The following is an 18975-nucleotide window of genomic DNA, read 5'->3' as shown; positions in this document are numbered from 1 at the left end:
AGCTGAAACCAAAGATAACAAGCTAGTCTTGTGAACAGAGCAACACACACAGAATAGAGCTGCAAAGGCAGAGACTCACCACCAGAGGACACCAGAGAGTCCATTACCAGAAACAGATTCTTGGGGTGACATTCTATGGGATGAGATTTGTGTTTTTTGGCGATAAATAGTAAACAAAATGGCGCTATCGCATTTTTCCGTAAAATCGCCAATTTAATAGGATGCGCTAAGGGACTGAAGTCGCATATTAATTCGCATTTATATCGCATCCAGATGTTTTCAAACAGAAAAGTATACAAATCGCTTATTTAATGCACTGCGTTTTCTCAAATCGCACTTTTTAGGTGTCTAATAATCGCACTTATTTCAGACCAGGTTCTGTTTGGCGATTTGGCCCAGATTTCATTTTGGTCAAGTGCACACATGGTTAATTTCAGCACAGGTGCCCTCATTTTCACTCACAAACACCCCTACATAAACCCCAACATCATTAAGGACACCTGTGAGGGTTTCAGACATGGAGATTTTGCAGAGTGGTTTGGAGTTGCTTATCTGTGGCCCATTTGGAGGAGCTGCGCAGGAGGGAGGAAGCTGCGCGCCAGATCCAGGTAGCCCCCTGAAAGGATTTATACACCATTTTGTATGCTGTTCTCCATCTTGTCTCAAATGCCTTATAGTGAGTGGAAAATTACATGTTTCTATTCTGCTTTGTGACAGTCTGCTGCTGCTCAAGGCTGCGTTGCTCAAGGTTATTTCCTGTAAGATGTATTTCACATGTTTTCTACAAAAAACTGTCTGTTCTCCCATGTCCTTGTATAATAATAACATATATCCCCTAGACAGTAACTGGAACTCCTCCCTGCTACACCCCTGTATCATCCAATCATCTCTTGTCAAGCCCATGCATGCTATACTGTATAAATATGCTGTATGTGTAAACAATAAATCAGTGTTGTACCTTGCATACATGATGGTCTTCTTTTCTGATCAGCATATACAGGGTTAACACTCACGGAGCTCTAAGGGGGGCCATCAAATTGAGGAAGAAGGGATAAAGGAAGATTGGTTAAAGTCCAACTCCCTATCCAGAGGTAGGTTAGAGTCCACCTCAGGAGGTAGGTTAAAAACTACTCCTAACAGCTGGGGGCCCGGCCCGGGATTTCGATCTTCGTTCCCGTTGAACTGTTGACACCCATACGTGGTCTGTTGCCTGTTCTCGGATCACGGACATATCGAATCCTGAATCCGTATAGACCTTTACTTCAAAAGTAGTAAAGTTTCAGCTGGTTGTTTTATAGTGTGCACACGCAGATCAGTGATCTGGTAATATATAAAGAGTGACCTAAGGGGTCCGCTCATTAGTCACCTCAATTTGATCGCCCTTTTTTCTATATGGCCATTTCTTACTATCCCTTTTTTACAGTATAAGTTGTATTACGTGTAATATCCTTGTGTGGTTGGTAAGTGAACACACATGCGATATATGTATTTAACTTGTACATCTTGTGCGGTTGGTAAGTTGACGCACACTAACTCTTTCTCTCTCTTGTCTCATTGATTACTGTATGCCAACAGACTTGCGGACTATATGCTCCCCTCTCTTTGGGGTAACGCAACGTGAGGCTTCATATGCAGTTTTCAGGATAAAACCACTTGACTCTATCCACTGTCACGTAGACAGTCTGTGGTTATAACTAACCAATCATAAACATTAATTTTTATGAGATGTATAAAGTGAATACATAATTCACACAGTATTCAGATAAAGACCAACCCTTTCAGTCTGCTGCTGTAGGTACACTCCTGCCTTACTGAAACGACGCCCCTGGTCTGGATACTAAGAATTTTTCACGCTCTCATACTTCATCTACGTCTATGTCACACCCCAGACATCCATGCATAGGTACTTGTTTAAATTGTAAATGTAGTATCGTCCTCTGGTACCATAACCCCGACAGAGACGATTATTGGCCCAAATTGACATCTGTCATTAGAGAACCCACAAGATTTAAACTCACTACAAAGACATCATCTAATGGCACCGTTTTAGAATCCGTTATTATATTGGGTTGTCATTTGGATACAGGACTTATTGAAAAATACATTGATCAGACATACCCATTTTTCTTAACAGATATACCAATTAACCTTTTCACATATCCTATTATCTGTCCTAAAACTTTAGACCAGATCCACAAGTTACCTGAAGGTAGTCAACTACTCTATTTCCTTGACTTTAGTCAAAACCCTGAACATCAGGAACAAATTAAAAGGTGGAGAAAGTTCTCACACAAACATAAAAGGACATAAACTAAACATGGGTTCACAAATTAGTAAAAATAAAATAATTTCCTATCCACCACCCTTACCCAATGAAACTTGTAAGGAATATGTAGCCCGTAATTCTTCTACAGACTATTTCCTAATTGACCCCTGGGTAGATAACCTGGCAGGTTGGTCGGAAAAATGTAGTCCCAACCCCTTCCCTAGAGACGGCTCTAATTATCCTTTCTTTATGCAAATGATAAAAGGTCTTTGTCTTGGGGACAAAGAAGCCTTCCCCTGGTATACAGGAGATCCCACCTGGGATATGAAATACATGCGTGCAGGAGGTGAACAATGGCTTATTATTGCACCTTTCTGGCATGACACCAATTTGACAAAGAAACAAAAGAAAATTAGAGACGTCACTGCAAAACTCCATAAAATAGAGGAGACTCGTATCAATAAGGAACTTAAAGTCCTTTCACCTCCACCTTACAGTCCAGTATACCCTTCCCTCACGGATACAGAACTGATGGCCGTGGGTCACCATGTTCTACATCCTACCGCACCTCCACCCAAACCAGATCTTAAATTAGATGATAAAAAGGAAACTAATACCGAGGATATGCCTTTGTTAGAGGGAGAAGAGAAAGGACCTTTAGCAAAAAGCACCAGAGTATCAGCAGACAAATCATTAGTTACTACAGAACTTGGCCCGAAGACAACAAAATCTGGTGCCACCTATGATGGCACAACAACTGAATACTGTCCCTTCATGACAATTGGTGACCAATTACTTGTTAAACCAATTGACATAGAAGACCTAAATAGGATCATTAAACACTGCCCAAAACCCTCTGTAACCGCGGCAGGAACCATTGCCTATCTGAAGAAAGCATGTGTAGGCAGAAATTACACCCATGATGACATAAAACTGATTGTCGATAATGTAATCGACCATCACCATGCGTGGGATTGGGGTAAGATCAAAAGTTTCGAAAACATTACAACCACGGTAGGAACAGCAAAATACCCCTTAAATAATTCAGACGCAATAGCCACAATGTGGACAGAAATAGAAGCAGGGATGACCAAGATCTTCAAAATGAGGTCCTCATTGCCTGTCGCAGTGGCGTGTAAACAAAAACCCACTGAATCAGTCACTGAATTTTGGAAGAGATTTAAAAGATGCTGGACTGAGGAAGCGGGACTATTTCTTGAAATATTCCCCTTACTCATTTCCACCTTTATCAATAACCTACACCCCTCCATTTCCACGCCAGTTAAACAAAGTGTCTCTTCCTGGACTTCAGACACCCTCCAAGAATTTGAGACCCATTTGTATGAAAAGGAGGCAGCTGGATGTTTTGACATGAAAAAGACAATTGTCACAACACACAGTTATCAACAAGACAACAGGGGCCCATCAAATAGACAGAGTAGGGCACCCCAATATGGTCAAAAGAAACCCTTCAGACCACCACAAGGCCCACCACACCAACACCATCGGGCCCCTCTTTACAACAGAGATAATAACACTGGCACAATAGCAAAAGACACAACATGTTACAATTGTGGCCAAGACACACACTGGGCTAGGGAATGCCCATTCCCACCCCAAAGACCACAACAACCATATCGACCTCCACCAGGCACACACAGGTCTCAGCGACCACCATCTTTCACACAAGGGCCACCCAGAGCAGCACGTGGCCCCACACCCGTCCAAGAACATGTACGTTTTAGAGTTGATTGGTCCGACCCCACCTTGTGACGGGGCCCGGAGGAGGGTATCCTATCTTTTGTCCAATTTACCACCCACTGGGAAGATGCACCCCTTATCACATTATATGTGAATGGGAAGAAACTACCCTTTTTGGTAGACAGCGGTGCCACAACCAGTGTCCTGTGTTCCTTACACTATGATGGTGAATTACAAAAGACTACTCCTTCAATGGGAATCAACGGGATACCCACTGACACTTACCTGACTGACGAACTGACCATACAATCTGAAAACGGACATTACTTAGGAGAACATCAGTTCAGGGTTATTTCAGAATGCCCTGTCAACTTGTTGGGAAGGGATCTTTTCAACAAATTCCACATCTCCATTACACCCTCACCCAAAGGAAGTGGACTTCACGTCACTTCACCACACTTCCTAATGTCCCAAGATTCACTTGATACCTCAATTGACAAAATCAATGCAGAAATTTGGGCCAAGGGTCCCTATGACACAGGCCTCATACCCTGTACACCATACAAAGCCAAACTCAAGCCAGACTCTAGTCACGTGTACAGCAAACAATACCCTTTATCATCAGAGAAAATTGACGGTCTTAGACCAATGATACAGGAGTTTTTAAAAGAAGGCATACTGAGATATGTGATCTCACCATACTGCACACCCATCAACCCGGTCGCTAAGGCTGATGGAAGTATTAGATTTGTACAGGACTTGAGGAAGGTAAATGACCTCATAGTCCCAATTGCACCAATAGTGCCAGACATTAACACACTCATTTCAGCCATCCCTGCAGACGCAGCATTTTTCACAGTTGCCGAATGAAGAATGCGTTTTTCAGTATTCCGATTGACGCAGAGACCCAATTACTTTTTGCTTTCTCTTTTGAAGGTAAACAAATGACTTGGTGTCGTTGGTGTCGTTTACCACAAGGCTATATTGACTCCCCAGTGGTCTATAGCATAGTCCTCCAAGCCACCTTGGCACCCTGGCACCCCCCCTGTGGTTCAGTCCTGCTACAGTATGCAGATGATCTGCTACTCTGTAGTCCAACGGAGGAAGCCAGCCGGGAAGATGGTATATCACTATTGAACTGGTTATGTGAATGTGGACATAAAGTGTCCAGAACAAAAATGCAATGGTGTCAAAAGCATGTCAATTACTTGGGTTTTGTGCTCTCTGAGGGAGAAAGGAAAATCAGTCCACAACGCATACAGTCTGTACTGGGCCTGGTCACCCCAGCTACCCAGAAGGATATGCTGTCTTTCTTGGGTATGGTAAACTACTGCAGACAGTGGATTTCTGATTGTTCCTATTACGATAATATCTTGAGACAGTGCACACTCAAAGACAAACCCAAAGTCATACAATGGTCAAATGAAATGTTTTCTGCATATGAAAAGCTCAAAGCAATGTTAGTTAAAAGTCCCGCGCTTGGTCTCCCCAACTATGTTTTGCCATTTCATTTGTTTGCAAGGGACACTTGTAAAACTGTGGCGGGCGTGCTCACCCAAGGTCATGGAGGCAAAATGCGCCCTGTCGCATTCTTTTCAAAGGTAATGCCGGTCACTGTACAAGGAATGCCTGCTTGTCTTCGAGCGCTGGCTGCCTGTGCAATGGTTGTTGAAATGGCTGCCACACTCACTTTAGGACACAACACCATCCTTCACACTACCCACAACGTCCTGTCCATCTTAAAAGGCTTACATACGCAACACATGTCGGCCCAAAGACTTAGTGGTTATGAGGTACTCTTACTAGGTAACCCATCACTTGTTATCAAATATGCTACAAATACAGAAGGACCTGTGCCCATACTTAATGCCCTTTTAGGCTTAAAAGGACCTGATGACGAAGCACCTCCCCCACATGACTGTTCTCTGACAATCGACTCAGAAACTTCATCCAGAAGTGACATGTCGGCTGTACCCATACCCGACGCCGACATAATTTTTGTCGACGGCTCCTGCAGTCGACCAAATGACAAAACATACCAGACAGGCTACGCAGTAGTTAAACTTCCTCAAACTGTCCTTGAAGCAAAAGCAGTTCCTCTGCAATCAGCACAGGCTGCTGAGCTAATCGCTCTCACCAGAGCTTGTCACTTGTACACAGGAAAACCTGTCAACATTTACACAGACTCCAAATTTGCTTATGGCGTTGTTCACGACCACGGCATGATTTGGCAGCGCCGAGGTTTCACAGGCGCTGATGGAAAAGGCATCTCACATGCCCAACTTATTGCTGACTTATTGCACGCAATCACATTGCCCTCACACATTGCCATTCTCCATTGCAAAGCACATACTGGTGGAAAAGATGATATCTCACGGGGCAATGCCCTCGCTGACACTGCTGCAAAACAAGCTGCTGCCACATCCACATACAACCTCACACTTACCATAATGTCACCACCGTCACTAGAAGACACATACTTACTTACAGAATTACAGGCAACTGCCTCTAACTCTGATTTATCAGATTGGACATACCCAATTCTGCAGAAGAATCCACGGACTGGATTAATCTGCAAAGAGGGGAAACCCTGTATCCCCCAAACAAGTGCCTCACTGTTCATAGCACACTATCACGGAGTAGGTCACCACAGCAAAGTCACGACAACACTGCTCCTCACCAATGATTTTTACATCACAAATGCAAAAGAACTTGTCACCCAATATGTTAGTAGATGTATTGTGTGTCTTAGAAACAACCCTAACAATCCCAATAAAGCAAAACACCAACATCTTGAATACCCCACCACTCCGTTTACCCATATACCAGGTACAGGGAAACAGGAATACGCTTTGGTTATAGTTGATATGTTCTCACGCTGGGCGGAGGCATATCCAACAAAGTCCGAAGATGCAAAAACTGTAGCCCGCATTCTCACGCAGGAGATCATTCCGCGCTGGGGATGCCCGCTACAAATCAATAGTGATAAAGGTTCTGCTTTTACTGCCAAAGTCACTGCTGAACTAGTTAAAGCCCTCCAAATAGATTGGAAATTCCACATTCCGTACCACCCACAGAGTTCAGCTATTGTCGAACGCATGAACCGCACCTTGAAGGATAAATTGAGAAAGGCTACTGGGGGCACCTTCACAAAATGGAAGCAAGTCCTTCCTATTGTGTTAGCTGAAATAAGAATGACGCCACAAAGACTCTAGGTTACTCCCCTTTTGAAATACTAATGGGACGCCCCTTCCCCACCCCCTGGGCAAGGAAACCACTAGTCACACAAGCAGGAGATTTAGAAGTAATCAGAGAAGAATATGTAAGAACTTTAATACACAGACTAGACGAAATTGAACATGAAGTTGTACTTAAAAATCCTTGTCATCCACAGAAACCTACACATCCATTCCAAGTCGGAGACAAAGTTGTGGTTAAAGTCCTTCCACGCAACAAGAATCCAGGTGATTTCTCCTACGGTCCTGAGACAGAGGTGGTCGCTGTGACAAGAACTGCTGTGCTCACCGATGACAACCCAACGTGGATCCACGCATCCAGAGTGAAGAAAATCCCTACTCCAACTACTTTCGACACAGAGGTCGACACCGATCCTGAGATTGACACAGACCGGACCAGTGAGGTACTAACGGGAGTTAATAACTCTGACCTCCTACGAGGAGAAGAATTGCCGGTAGGGGATCCAGACATCGAGGAAAACGGAATTCCTACTGAGGCCGAGAGGACCCTTGAAGGAAATGATTCCCCCTATCTTAGCTCTGCTGACTTTACTCGCTCTTGTTCTTTATAATTTCTGTACCGCAGAAGTGGATATTACCAGTCAGGATGATGTGCTTACCCTTTGGTACAATTCATCTACCACTCGCGTGGCCACTTACCGAATAAACTATGATACGGTCATACCTAGTAACATGTGGTCCATGCCATCCAAATCAGCTCTCAGCCAGACTAAAAATGTATATATTTGTGTCACAGATGATTATTATTGGGGAAATAACTGCAATTATTGGGGAGCAGTGGGGTGGAATTCAGGTATCGACTGGGCATACAAACCCACCTTGGCTATTGATCGAAAGGACAAGTATGGTAAGCCATTACTTTCTAGGATGACTATCACTAAGGATAACGGTAGATATGACTATTATTGCACTATAAATATTGAAAATCCCAGCCCCAGTGATGCTGGAATGTATGTTCTAGGGGTATGGTGGGGAGGTGGATATGCCAGTGATAGACAACAATTCTATCTCAAAGATATGTTTAACAATCAGGAATACCTTTCCCTCCGTAAGCCACCATCCCCCGCCAGGCCCCAGCCATTATCCCCATTCAAACCACACATAAGTACCTTTAAAGATATGGTTGCTATCAGTAATCCCACATATGAGGACACCATGTCCATAGAGACAGGTTTAGCTGATGTGAATTTTTGGTTAGAATGGATGAAATACAATGCACGACAGACTAACCGAACTGACTGTTATGTATGTGCTAAGTCCAGACCCCACCTTGGTACCGTCCCCCTTAACATACCAGAATCAGAGGATGAATGTTTTTTTACCTTATACACTGGCAATAAAACTAAAGATAATGAATGTGAGTTATGGAAGAAGAACTACCCCATCTTAGGAAAAAACACCAATCCAGGTAACACAATCACCATATATCCAGGCAACTATACTTGTTACTGTTCTAATGTCACTAAGGGGGTAGATCTGAAAACATTCCCGGATGGTTACTGTGCCATCCGCAGGTATGTAACCTTACCCATCATGAAGAAATCCCTTGGTGACATTTATTTCATTTGTGGGGACATGAAAATTAGAGCAAAGCTTGACAGTGTATGGAGAGGCGAATGTGCTCTCTCAAAAATCATTATGCCTATCCATATTTTGCCAACAGCCATTGAAACACCTTCACCCCTACCTGACCCACACCCTAGACAAAAGAGAAGTACCCCACTGGAAAGCTTTGACCCACACGTATACATTGATACTATTGGTGTACCCCGGGGTGTCCCAGACGAGTTCAAGGCCCGAGATGAAGTAGCTGCTGGCTTTGAATCTCTGCTGCCCCAGGTTACAATCAATAAGAATGTTGCATGGATAAACTATATGTATTATAATCAACAGAGATTTGTTAATGATACAAAGGATGCCTTGAAAGGTATTGCAGAACAACTGGAGGCCACATCACAGATGACATTCCAGAATCGCATGGCCCTGGATATGATCTTGGCCGAGAAAGGTGGTACATGTGTATACATAAACACAGTTGCAGGATGTTGCACCTTCATTCCTGACAATACAGGTCCCAATGGCAAAGTCACACTAGCCATTAAAAAATTAGAAGACTTATCCCGAGAGCTCAAGGAAAACTCAGGTGTCACTGACCCCTGGGCTGCTTGGTTTGGCTGGATGAGCAACTGGAAACATGCCTTAACTCAACTAGGTATCATTACACTTACTGTACTTCTGTTCATCATAATCGTTGCTTACTGTATTTTTCCACTAGGCAGGAGAATAGTTTCCAAATATATAGGTACCACAACACCTGTTGCTATTATGTATATTGATCTTTCCTCCGAAACCCCTACACCCGATGACTATGCTACATATGTGAGGGAACAGCGTATTAAAAGGAAAAGTACACGTGAGAATCAAATAATTTAAATAAATTATGATTCTAAGAGGGGATTGAAAGGATTTATACACCATTTTGTATGCTGTTCTCCATCTTGTCTCAAATGCCTTATAGTGAGTGGAAAATTACATGTTTCTATTCTGCTTTGTGACAGTCTGCTGCTGCTCAAGGCTGCGTTGCTCAAGGTTATTTCCTGTAAGATGTATTTCACATGTTTTCTACAAAAAACTGTCTGTTCTCCCATGTCCTTGTATAATAATAACATATATCCCCTAGACAGTAACTGGAACTCCTCCCTGCTACACCCCTGTATCATCCAATCATCTCTTGTCAAGCCCATGCATGCTATACTGTATAAATATGCTGTATGTGTAAACAATAAATCAGTGTTGTACCTTGCATACATGATGGTCTTCTTTTCTGATCAGCATATACAGGGTTAACACTCACGGAGCTCTAAGGGGGGCCATCAAATTGAGGAAGAAGGGATAAAGGAAGATTGGTTAAAGTCCAACTCCCTATCCAGAGGTAGGTTAGAGTCCACCTCAGGAGGTAGGTTAAAAACTACTCCTAACACCCCCCGACTACTGCGTACCCCACGTATGTATCGTGCTCGGCTGTACCTGGACTCCCTCTCGGATCAACAGGTTGTGGGGATGTTTAGGCTGAACCGCATTAACCTGTTGGACTTATATGAGCAGGTGAGAGATGATTTGGACCCTTTTTGGGGGCTGCACAAATTAATGTAATGTGTGCCCTCTACTATTTGGCCACAGGCTCCACTCAGTCTGTGACCTCATGGTCCTTGGGGGTATCACAGGCCACTTTCTCTAAGCATTTTACTCAAGTGTTACTTGCTTTAAAGAAGTTGTGGCGCACATACATCAGATTCCCCAGTTCTGAGTTGGAGTGGCAGGACCACAAGTTGGCTTTCTATAGACTCTCAGCATTCCCGCACGTGAGCCCAACGGATGCAGCTGGTGGTGCTGACCTATCCCTTGCTGGTATCAAGCTTGTAAGTACATTTGATACATGTATGAATTACGTTTGCTGTCAAACATGGCTCACTGGTGTTGTGGAACTACACGTGCCAGCATGCCCTGACACACTATAACCATTACAGTCCAAACCATGAGTGTCAGAGCTTGCTGGAATATGTAGTTCCACAACCTTTGACGGGCCAGGAGTTACCCCACACTACTTTAGAGCAATCCCATTGTCATATACCATTACAATATGTCATAATTCACACAATAATTGTTTTAAAAATAAGACACAGACACAATGGTATGCGGTTAGACATTTTTACTGCAGTCTACTATGTGAGAACCAATCTGCATTTTTGCAAGTGAAACATAAAAACTGTCGGGGGATGTAACAAGATGTATTGCATATGACAAAACTATCAAACATATGAGCTATCTTCTCCCTGCATCAGGCAACCCTACACCACTTCTAGAACCTGCACCCAGCCCACCACGGGTCCTAATACTCCGACGGGGTGGGGAAGTGGGGGAGCCACTTATTGAGGTGCTAGAAACACTGCTGAGGGTTGATGCTGCGCCACCTCCGACATTGGCTTCCAGATGCTGGAGTTGGGCCTGCATACCTATTAAGGCATTGGTCTGCGCTGTGCATGATTGGCTTAGTGCAGCTATACTTTGCGCAAGGCTGCCAATATGGCTATTCTGTTCCCTCACAGCAGAAGTTAGATCTGCAAAACGGGTGTCAATGCTGTTAGCAATGCGCACATGAGTGCCTACACCTACCCGTACACTACGTGCAATTTTTCGTAATTGAAGAAACGTGTCGCGCATGTACCCCTGGATGTTACCTATTTGCAGGCTTTGGGAGGCCATGAATTCTATTTGTTTGTCCTTGAAATTGACCAAGGAGTTAGCTACTTGGGAAGCCGAAGCGGCTGTATGGGGTGTGTTGGTGGGTGGGGGTGGGTTGGGAGACACCCCACTTGGGGGAAGATCACTCTGTGATGAGGTCTGTATTTCTTCCTCTGCCGCAAAGGTCTCCACCGGTTCAAGAATGATGTCCATTTCGTCCAACACCATCATTGAAGAATCGGTTTGGTCTGTCCCTAGTTGTATAGTACCTGTGGATACAGATGAAGAGGTAAGTACTGATGCATATATAGGCCAGACTCTCTTCTGTACTGTTTTAGAAAGGGCTTTAGATGCTGGACGCACATACCTAGGGGTGTTATGTACTTACACATGTACCCCGATAGAGCATGTAACATTGACATTAATAATAAGTCACATGCCTAGCTCAGATTACATTCATTTCCGTTGCAATGTAACAGCAGGAGATTAATGTAGTGTGAGATATTGTTGATGTGACATGGGTGTGTGTACTGTATGTGTAATGGCGTGTTTTTTGTTCATTTACCTGCTTCCACAGATTCTGCAGCAACGGGCCTTCTTTTCTTGGATGCGTGAGCACTTCGGGATGGACAATCTGTGCAAGGAAATATGGGCAGGCATTATGGACCTTGCAATGGCTAAGCATTTTCAGCAAACATGCATTGAAATGACAATAATGGACAATACCCTTTGGATAAGGACTGCATTATTTCTTCACCACCTTTTTTTCTTTTTAACCAAAAGATTTTTTTGATAGATTATTATTAAACTATTGTACACATGACAACTATTGGATAATCTGTGGTATGTAGGCATGGCAGCTAAACCACCATTACACCTCTGTGTTTTTGGCCACATACATGTTAGGCTGCTATATGAGCAGTTGTGGAACTACAAGGGCCAGCATTATGAGCAATTTGAAAGTAGGAGCAGGCAATTTCTTGTGCATGACCTTGCTGGGCTATGTAGTTCCACAGCAGCACTTTACTTAGCATAACAATTCAAGTGAAGAATACAGTTAGAAAGCATTGGCATGTTTATTTAAGATTGCATGTGGTCACACTTACCAGCTCTGGATGGCGTTTGCGGCCTATCGGTATCCGCCACGTGCATGCCAGGCAGGACCTCAGGGGGTATGATGCGCTTCAACTTCACCTCATACGATGTGTAGCACACAGTGGTGGGGCTTCCTCCGCCAGTCTTGGTGGCCTCCTCCAACTCCATGGCCATTTTACTTTTCAGCTGCCTTTTGATGTCATTGAACCTCTTCTTGACATTTCTGACCAGGCGCTTGTGCTGACTTACAGCGTTCACCGCCTGGGTGATGTCCTTCCACATAGCCCTTTTGCGCTGTGCAGTGGTCTTGTGGTGACTTTTCCCGAGTAACCGGTCAAACACTGGCATGATAGCCCGGACAAGTGCAGCATTTTCGTCATAGGAGAATCGGACCTTTCGGACACTTTTTGTGCGGCCGGCTTCTACCTCCTCCTCCTCATTTTCGACTCCAGCCATGTACCCCTCCTTCTCCATGCCAGTGTCTTCCTCCTCCTCACCACCATCTTCCTCCACCTCTGACATGTGGCCCTCCTGCAGCTGCTGTGGGGTATGGTCAAGGGCTTGGCTATAGGATGGGGATGCCAGCGGATCCTCCACCTCCTCCTGCTGGGGCTGGACGCCCAGGGCATGGACTGGGGCTGGCCTTGCTGTGGCCATGCTGCCTGCCACACTGCTGGCTCTCCCACTTGGCTGGCTGCTGCCACTGCTCCCTCTGCCACTGCTCCCTCTGCCACTGGTTCCTCTGCCACTCCTCACTCTGCCACTGCTCCCTCTGCCACTCCTCACTCTGCCACCAACACCTCTTTCTGTACTCACACTGCCACTGCTCCTCTCCATGCTCCTTACTTCCTATCAAAGAGTGAAATGGCGCCAGTGCCCCTTTATATAGGGGGTGTGATGCATAATGGAGGGGACAGAGGTGGGCCAATAGGTTGGGTGGTTCTTAGTCATGCGGAGACAGTTTTGTAAATCGCACTCCGGTTGGTCCAAAACTCGCACATGACCGGCGGAATAAATCACACTTTTTTGTGTCTTAAATTCGCACCACTTCGCCGCAAATCGCACCACTTCGCACTTTTCAGCCTCCAAAGCGCATCCCATTAAACATGTGAATTATTACCAAAAAATGCGATTTGAAAAAGGGCGAATAGCGGCGATGTGGTGCGCTAAAAAAACATGCGCATTTATCTCATCCCATAGAATGTCACCCTTGGAGTCACACAGAAACTGACAAAAATTAATCAAAGAAGCCATGAGCCACCATGATGCTGCTCAACCTGCTGACCATGTTTAGTTTCCTGGGCCAGGCGTCTTTTTCTGCTCACAAGCCCAAACTGAAACCAGCTCATTCAGTACATAAGTAGCCATGTTTGTAAAATACAGAGAAGTGTGTGTTTGCTTATTGGAATTTCATAAGCCACACATTTGAGCTGGGGAGTAGCTGTGGACTAATATGTGAATAGTTTCACATGTGAAAATCTTAAAATCATGACGTATTTGAAATTCATATGTTTTTTTATGATTTTCACTGGTTTACGACCTAAATACATACGTATTTTAAAATAAGAATTATTAGTACATTTGGCTACCCTATTGAAGTGTATGGAGAAATACATCCATGTTGTTTCGATGGTGTATTCATTCATAAAAGGAAATAACATTGTAATTACCATAAAAAATGGAAATTTTTACAGATTCTACTGTTAGTAAATTAGCAAAACAATAATTTAAGTTCGTATTTGACATCAAATTAATAAAAATATGTGTATTTATACCCATTCGATCTTAATATATGTCCCCCCAATGTGTGCTTGAATCTGACTATATTCTTCATTTGAAAGGATGAGGATTTGATTGAGGCTGAGATTAAGTATTAAGTTACCATCCAGGAGATCGCCAAGATTCTCCATGTTTAATGTTTTGTAATTCTGAAGTCCATTTGGCTGGCTATGCTGCAGTCTTGTCCTTTGATGGTGAATTGCTATCATAATGACCAATGTTTTATCAGGATTTAGTCACAGCCAACTGGGACTATGTTGAGAATACATAGGGAAAAGCGGATAAGATGTTATCTATACATACATTGTACAACATACATATAAAAACCATATGGCAATATTTACAAACTATGTGCAATCTTTTAAAGTAGTCTTCCTGACAGGTTTAATGATTTTTTTTTTATTGCTTGGTACCCCACTCTCATCACAAAAGGTAAGGAATGAGTGAGTAACATACTAAACAAAAACACAGATAGTGATTTTAATTGGGAGCAGCTTTAATTCACATTGCTTTCGGATTCCAAGTGTCACAATTAATTTATGTACAGTACTAAAGGCCTCAAGTATTCAGTGCTGAAGAAAGGGGTCTATTGACTACAACTAATTATCTCATAACTAATTGTTTGTGCTTCTCTAAATTTAGGGAGCCCTATTTAATAAAGGTTGGGAAAATAATAAAAAGCTATAATACTATTATAATACTAGGTTAATTGGCTCCCAATACCATAGCTCTATCTGGCACAGGGCACCAAAATATCTAGTTATATCTCTTCAGGCCAGTGGCGTAACTATAGCCCCGCAGCCCCCGCGGTGGTGGGGAGGCGCTGAGAAGGTGTGAGTGCCGGGGGGGGGGGTCGTCTGTGGGGCTATAGTTACTCCTGCCGCCGGCGCTTCTGTCGGGTCCCGTTCCTGCAGCTAATAAAAAGTGACAATCAGAAAATGGCTGCCCCCATACAGCAGACCATTTTTAAGGTTGCTAGAGGAGGCCGCCGCCTACTCTAGCATCCTCAAAATCTGTCTGCATTATGGGGGAAGCCATTTTCTGAGTGTCACTTTTTATATGCTGCAGGAGCTGGGAGAGCTGGGTCCTGACAGAAGCGCTGGCGGCAGGAGGTACCGGCTGCATGGGGAGGAGGAGGGGGAGGGGGGTTTGTTAACCCTAGGGGTTGTATGGAGGTTTGATAACCCTAAAGGGGGGCGGATGCTGCCCGAATTTGCAGCAGGGGGGCGCAAATTTAATAGTTACGCCACTGCTTCAGGCGCATTGTAAGAGGGGAGGAGGCCCATGTACAGCCTACACCCTCCAGACCCCCTCCTCTCTCCCAGGAGCAGCGCAACGCTACAGAGTATGAGCACTAGACTCCAATGAGCAGGGACCTTGCCCCTATCTTCTCTGCCATATTCAACAAATAACAGTTGTGTTGTTAATTCATACAATGAATAAGACAATAATAAGTTCCCTGGCAGAGTAACACATCCACATGTTTCCACAATTCTTCTGTTGGGAGACAGGACAAGGCTGATCACAGTGGGAAATACGGGCAACAAATAACCCATCAAGTTTATGTGAGGAGAATGTTATCATAAAAAATAACAAGTTGCAATGAAACTGTAAAAGTATACAAACCGCTATTTAACATAAAAAATAAAAGATCTGATTACAAAACATTAAAGCCTTCCAAAGAAACTGGATCTAAAAGACAAAGAACCTTTTTTTCTACATGGATCTGGATTTATACTTTTTGCATGGACCTGAAATACAGCTTTATGAATGCATACCCTCCAACATCTGAAGGGCAGAAATCGGTACACATTCAAAAGGGGGCGTGGCCACAGACAAAAGGGGCGTGGTCACACACCCTTTCCGAATGTGTATTGGGCATTGGACACTTTTTTTTTTTTTTTTTAAACATATTTACAGTTATTTACATAGATGTCAGGCACCTGGGGCAAAAGAATGACATATATTATTGTCACCCTAAGTTAAGGGACTGATGGGCAATCATTAACTTTTAATGTATAATTAACTTAAGTGTACCCCAGTTTGAGTTGACTCTAATACTGCTGCGACCGGAGGCTCCGAATCCAGCCACAGACTTGGCTCTGCTGCACAGCATCGCACAGCTTCCAGCATCAAGATATATCAACGGCGCATGCGCCGGGCATCCTTTACTGCGTCCTAGACAGCAACAGCGGTTTTAATAGTTTTGAATTAAGTGAGCCCGAGAACTAAGTATTCTAATTATACAAAGCAGTTTAAATAACATAAGATACAGGTCGATACAATGGCTGTGCGTTCCAGGATGGTGATACGCACAAGCCAGAGCCGAGAATCCACCCCTCCCACTGACATGATGTCAGAAGGAGGAGGAAAGGCAAGAGTTCAGTGGACTGGAGGGGCAGCGCTAACAAGCCGCGACACCCGGAAGTGAAGCGGCAACAGCGTGTGTGCGTTCCACTGCAGGTGGAACGCACGCTGAAAGAGCTGTGAGTGTGATGTTTTATCATTAAGCTGGCTGCCGTGACCGGACCGCAAGGCCCCATGGGATGGGGAACGGGTGCTGCTGCATTGCTAGAATTTCCTTTTAACACCACCGCTGGGCCGGATCCGACCAGCGCAGCCACCGCAAATCGTCAGAAATCGGTACATTCGGTACATCTATTTTTAGCCGGTACAGACCGTTAAAAAACGGTACTGTACCGGCTAAATCGGTACAGTTGGAGGGTATGTGAATGCATGTTTGTTACTGCAAGTCTGCACACATAAGAAGTGTTATTGTACTATGTACTTTAAAACCACATCTGCCTGCATTTACCAGCGAACCACTGACCATGCCATATTGCAGTGCAGGAACCTCCAACTACAGTATGACATCACAACTGGGCAGGAATGTTTAATACCCTCCTGGTTTTGATATCTTACCAGATATAGGGCCAGATTCTCTAAGCTTGATAAGTGATAAAATAGAGAGTGATAAACAACCAGCTTCTGCCTGACATTTTTCAAACACAGTCTGTGACATGGCAGGTAGGAGCTGATTGGCTGGCTGTTTATCACTCTCCATTTTATCATTTTTGAAGCTTAGAGAATCTGGCCCCTGTTCTCTTTACATGAGCAAAAGCAATGTTACTTATTGTTTTACATGTTTTAATTCCTAAATTAATCCTGAAATGCACATTCTCACAAAGCATTTATTTTCAGTAATGTTCCTTTATGGAGTCATTAACCCATTGGCAACATATCAGTGAGCCAATTCTGAGTTTTATTACAGATGTGTCCTATTTCATTCTTGCTGTGATAGGTGCGCATCACAGGAAGGACATCACAGTATAGTGAGGCTCATCCGTCCAAACATTCCTGCTGTGACAGACTTGAATGGGAGTAGACTGGACCCAGCTGAGATGCAAATGTTAACGGCATGCTACAATGAATTCACATCGTGTTCCCCCTACAGCATGTAGCAGAACATATCTGTAACTCTATTATAAATATACATTTCCTTTGTCTGGGTAATATATAGTATACAAACCATGCACTTGTTAGACATATTTATTGAACAGTATTAACTGAAATGTTGCTTATAATCTGAATTTGTCCATTGGATGTTAACAGTACAAAGAATAGTTAACCACACGGTCAATACAAGCATAGTAATACATGTAATATCATGTCTCAAACTTTTTTTTATTTCTCTAAACTAATGTACAGTATTATGAGCCTGTAGCCTAAATCTATTGTAGAAGCAAAGGGGTCTATTCTTAATAATATAAGAATTGGCGGTACTTGTTTCCTAGCACGGCGCCCACGATCTAGATTGTATGTGTCGGGCCGATATCGCAAGCATTGCATGCATCTTATGTGTTTGTTCGGCATAATATGCATGCGATGCGATCGACGAGATTTTTACATTGGAATCAATGTGAAATGGTCCCTGAGACCCAATTTTACATTGATTCCAATGTAAAAAGCCCCCAAAACCCCAATTTTAATTGCTAACCCCCCTCTTGGGTGAAATCCCCCCTCCCCATTGTCAACGCCACCCCACTATTGACGCCAACCCAAAGCATGGCGAGCACATCGAGCCCGCGAGGGGCGGTGGTACGCGTCCTCCAACCTTTTCATACCCCCACTATCCACGTTGGCGTGAAGTTGATTTTAAATATTTGGCGAGCGTAGCGAGCCACCAAGCCTGAAGCGTGGTAGCGCAGCGAGCCCCGCGAGGGGACGCGGAATACATGTGAAGTAGTCCGCGGCCCCTCGCCACACTTCAGGCTCGCCACACTTTATATAATCAACTCCACACCGACGTGGATAGTGGGGGTATGAAAAGGTCGGAGGACGCGTGCCGCCGCCCCTCGCGGGCTTGCCATGCTTCGGGATTGGTGTTGATGGATCTTTTATCTTATGGAATCTTATGGATCTCATGGATCTTATGCATCTTATGGATGCATAAGATCCATGAGATCCATAAGATGAGATCCATAAGATGCGATATTGTACATACAATTAAAAATCTTTTCAATTGTATGTGATCGCATAAGATTGTATGCCTTAATTAAGGCATACAATCTTATACGATGGGCGCCGTGCTAGGAAACAAGTAACGAATTGGCCACCCTATTCTTCCATCAAGTT

General features: G+C 43.9%; 1 protein-coding gene across 1 annotated transcript; it reads left to right on the top strand.

Moving 5' to 3' along the window:
- The first annotated feature begins 629 nt into the window (after positions 1-629).
- LOC146074689 (syncytin-1-like) lies at positions 630-10159 on the top strand. Its single transcript, XM_083183088.1, has 2 exons — positions 630-1091; positions 7362-10159. The coding sequence occupies exon 2, from the start codon at positions 7723-7725 to the stop codon at positions 9655-9657; it is 1935 nt and encodes a 644-aa protein (XP_083039214.1). The 5' UTR covers positions 630-1091; positions 7362-7722; the 3' UTR covers positions 9658-10159.
- Positions 10160-18975: the final 8816 nt, after the last annotated feature.

This window comes from Crinia signifera, chromosome 4 (genome assembly GCF_055691185.1).
Source record: "Crinia signifera chromosome 4, ASM5569118v1, whole genome shotgun sequence".
Classification (NCBI taxonomy): Eukaryota; Metazoa; Chordata; class Amphibia; order Anura; family Myobatrachidae; genus Crinia; species Crinia signifera.
Note: the sequence above shows the minus strand (reverse complement) of the source record. Positions and strands in the feature narration are given on the sequence as shown.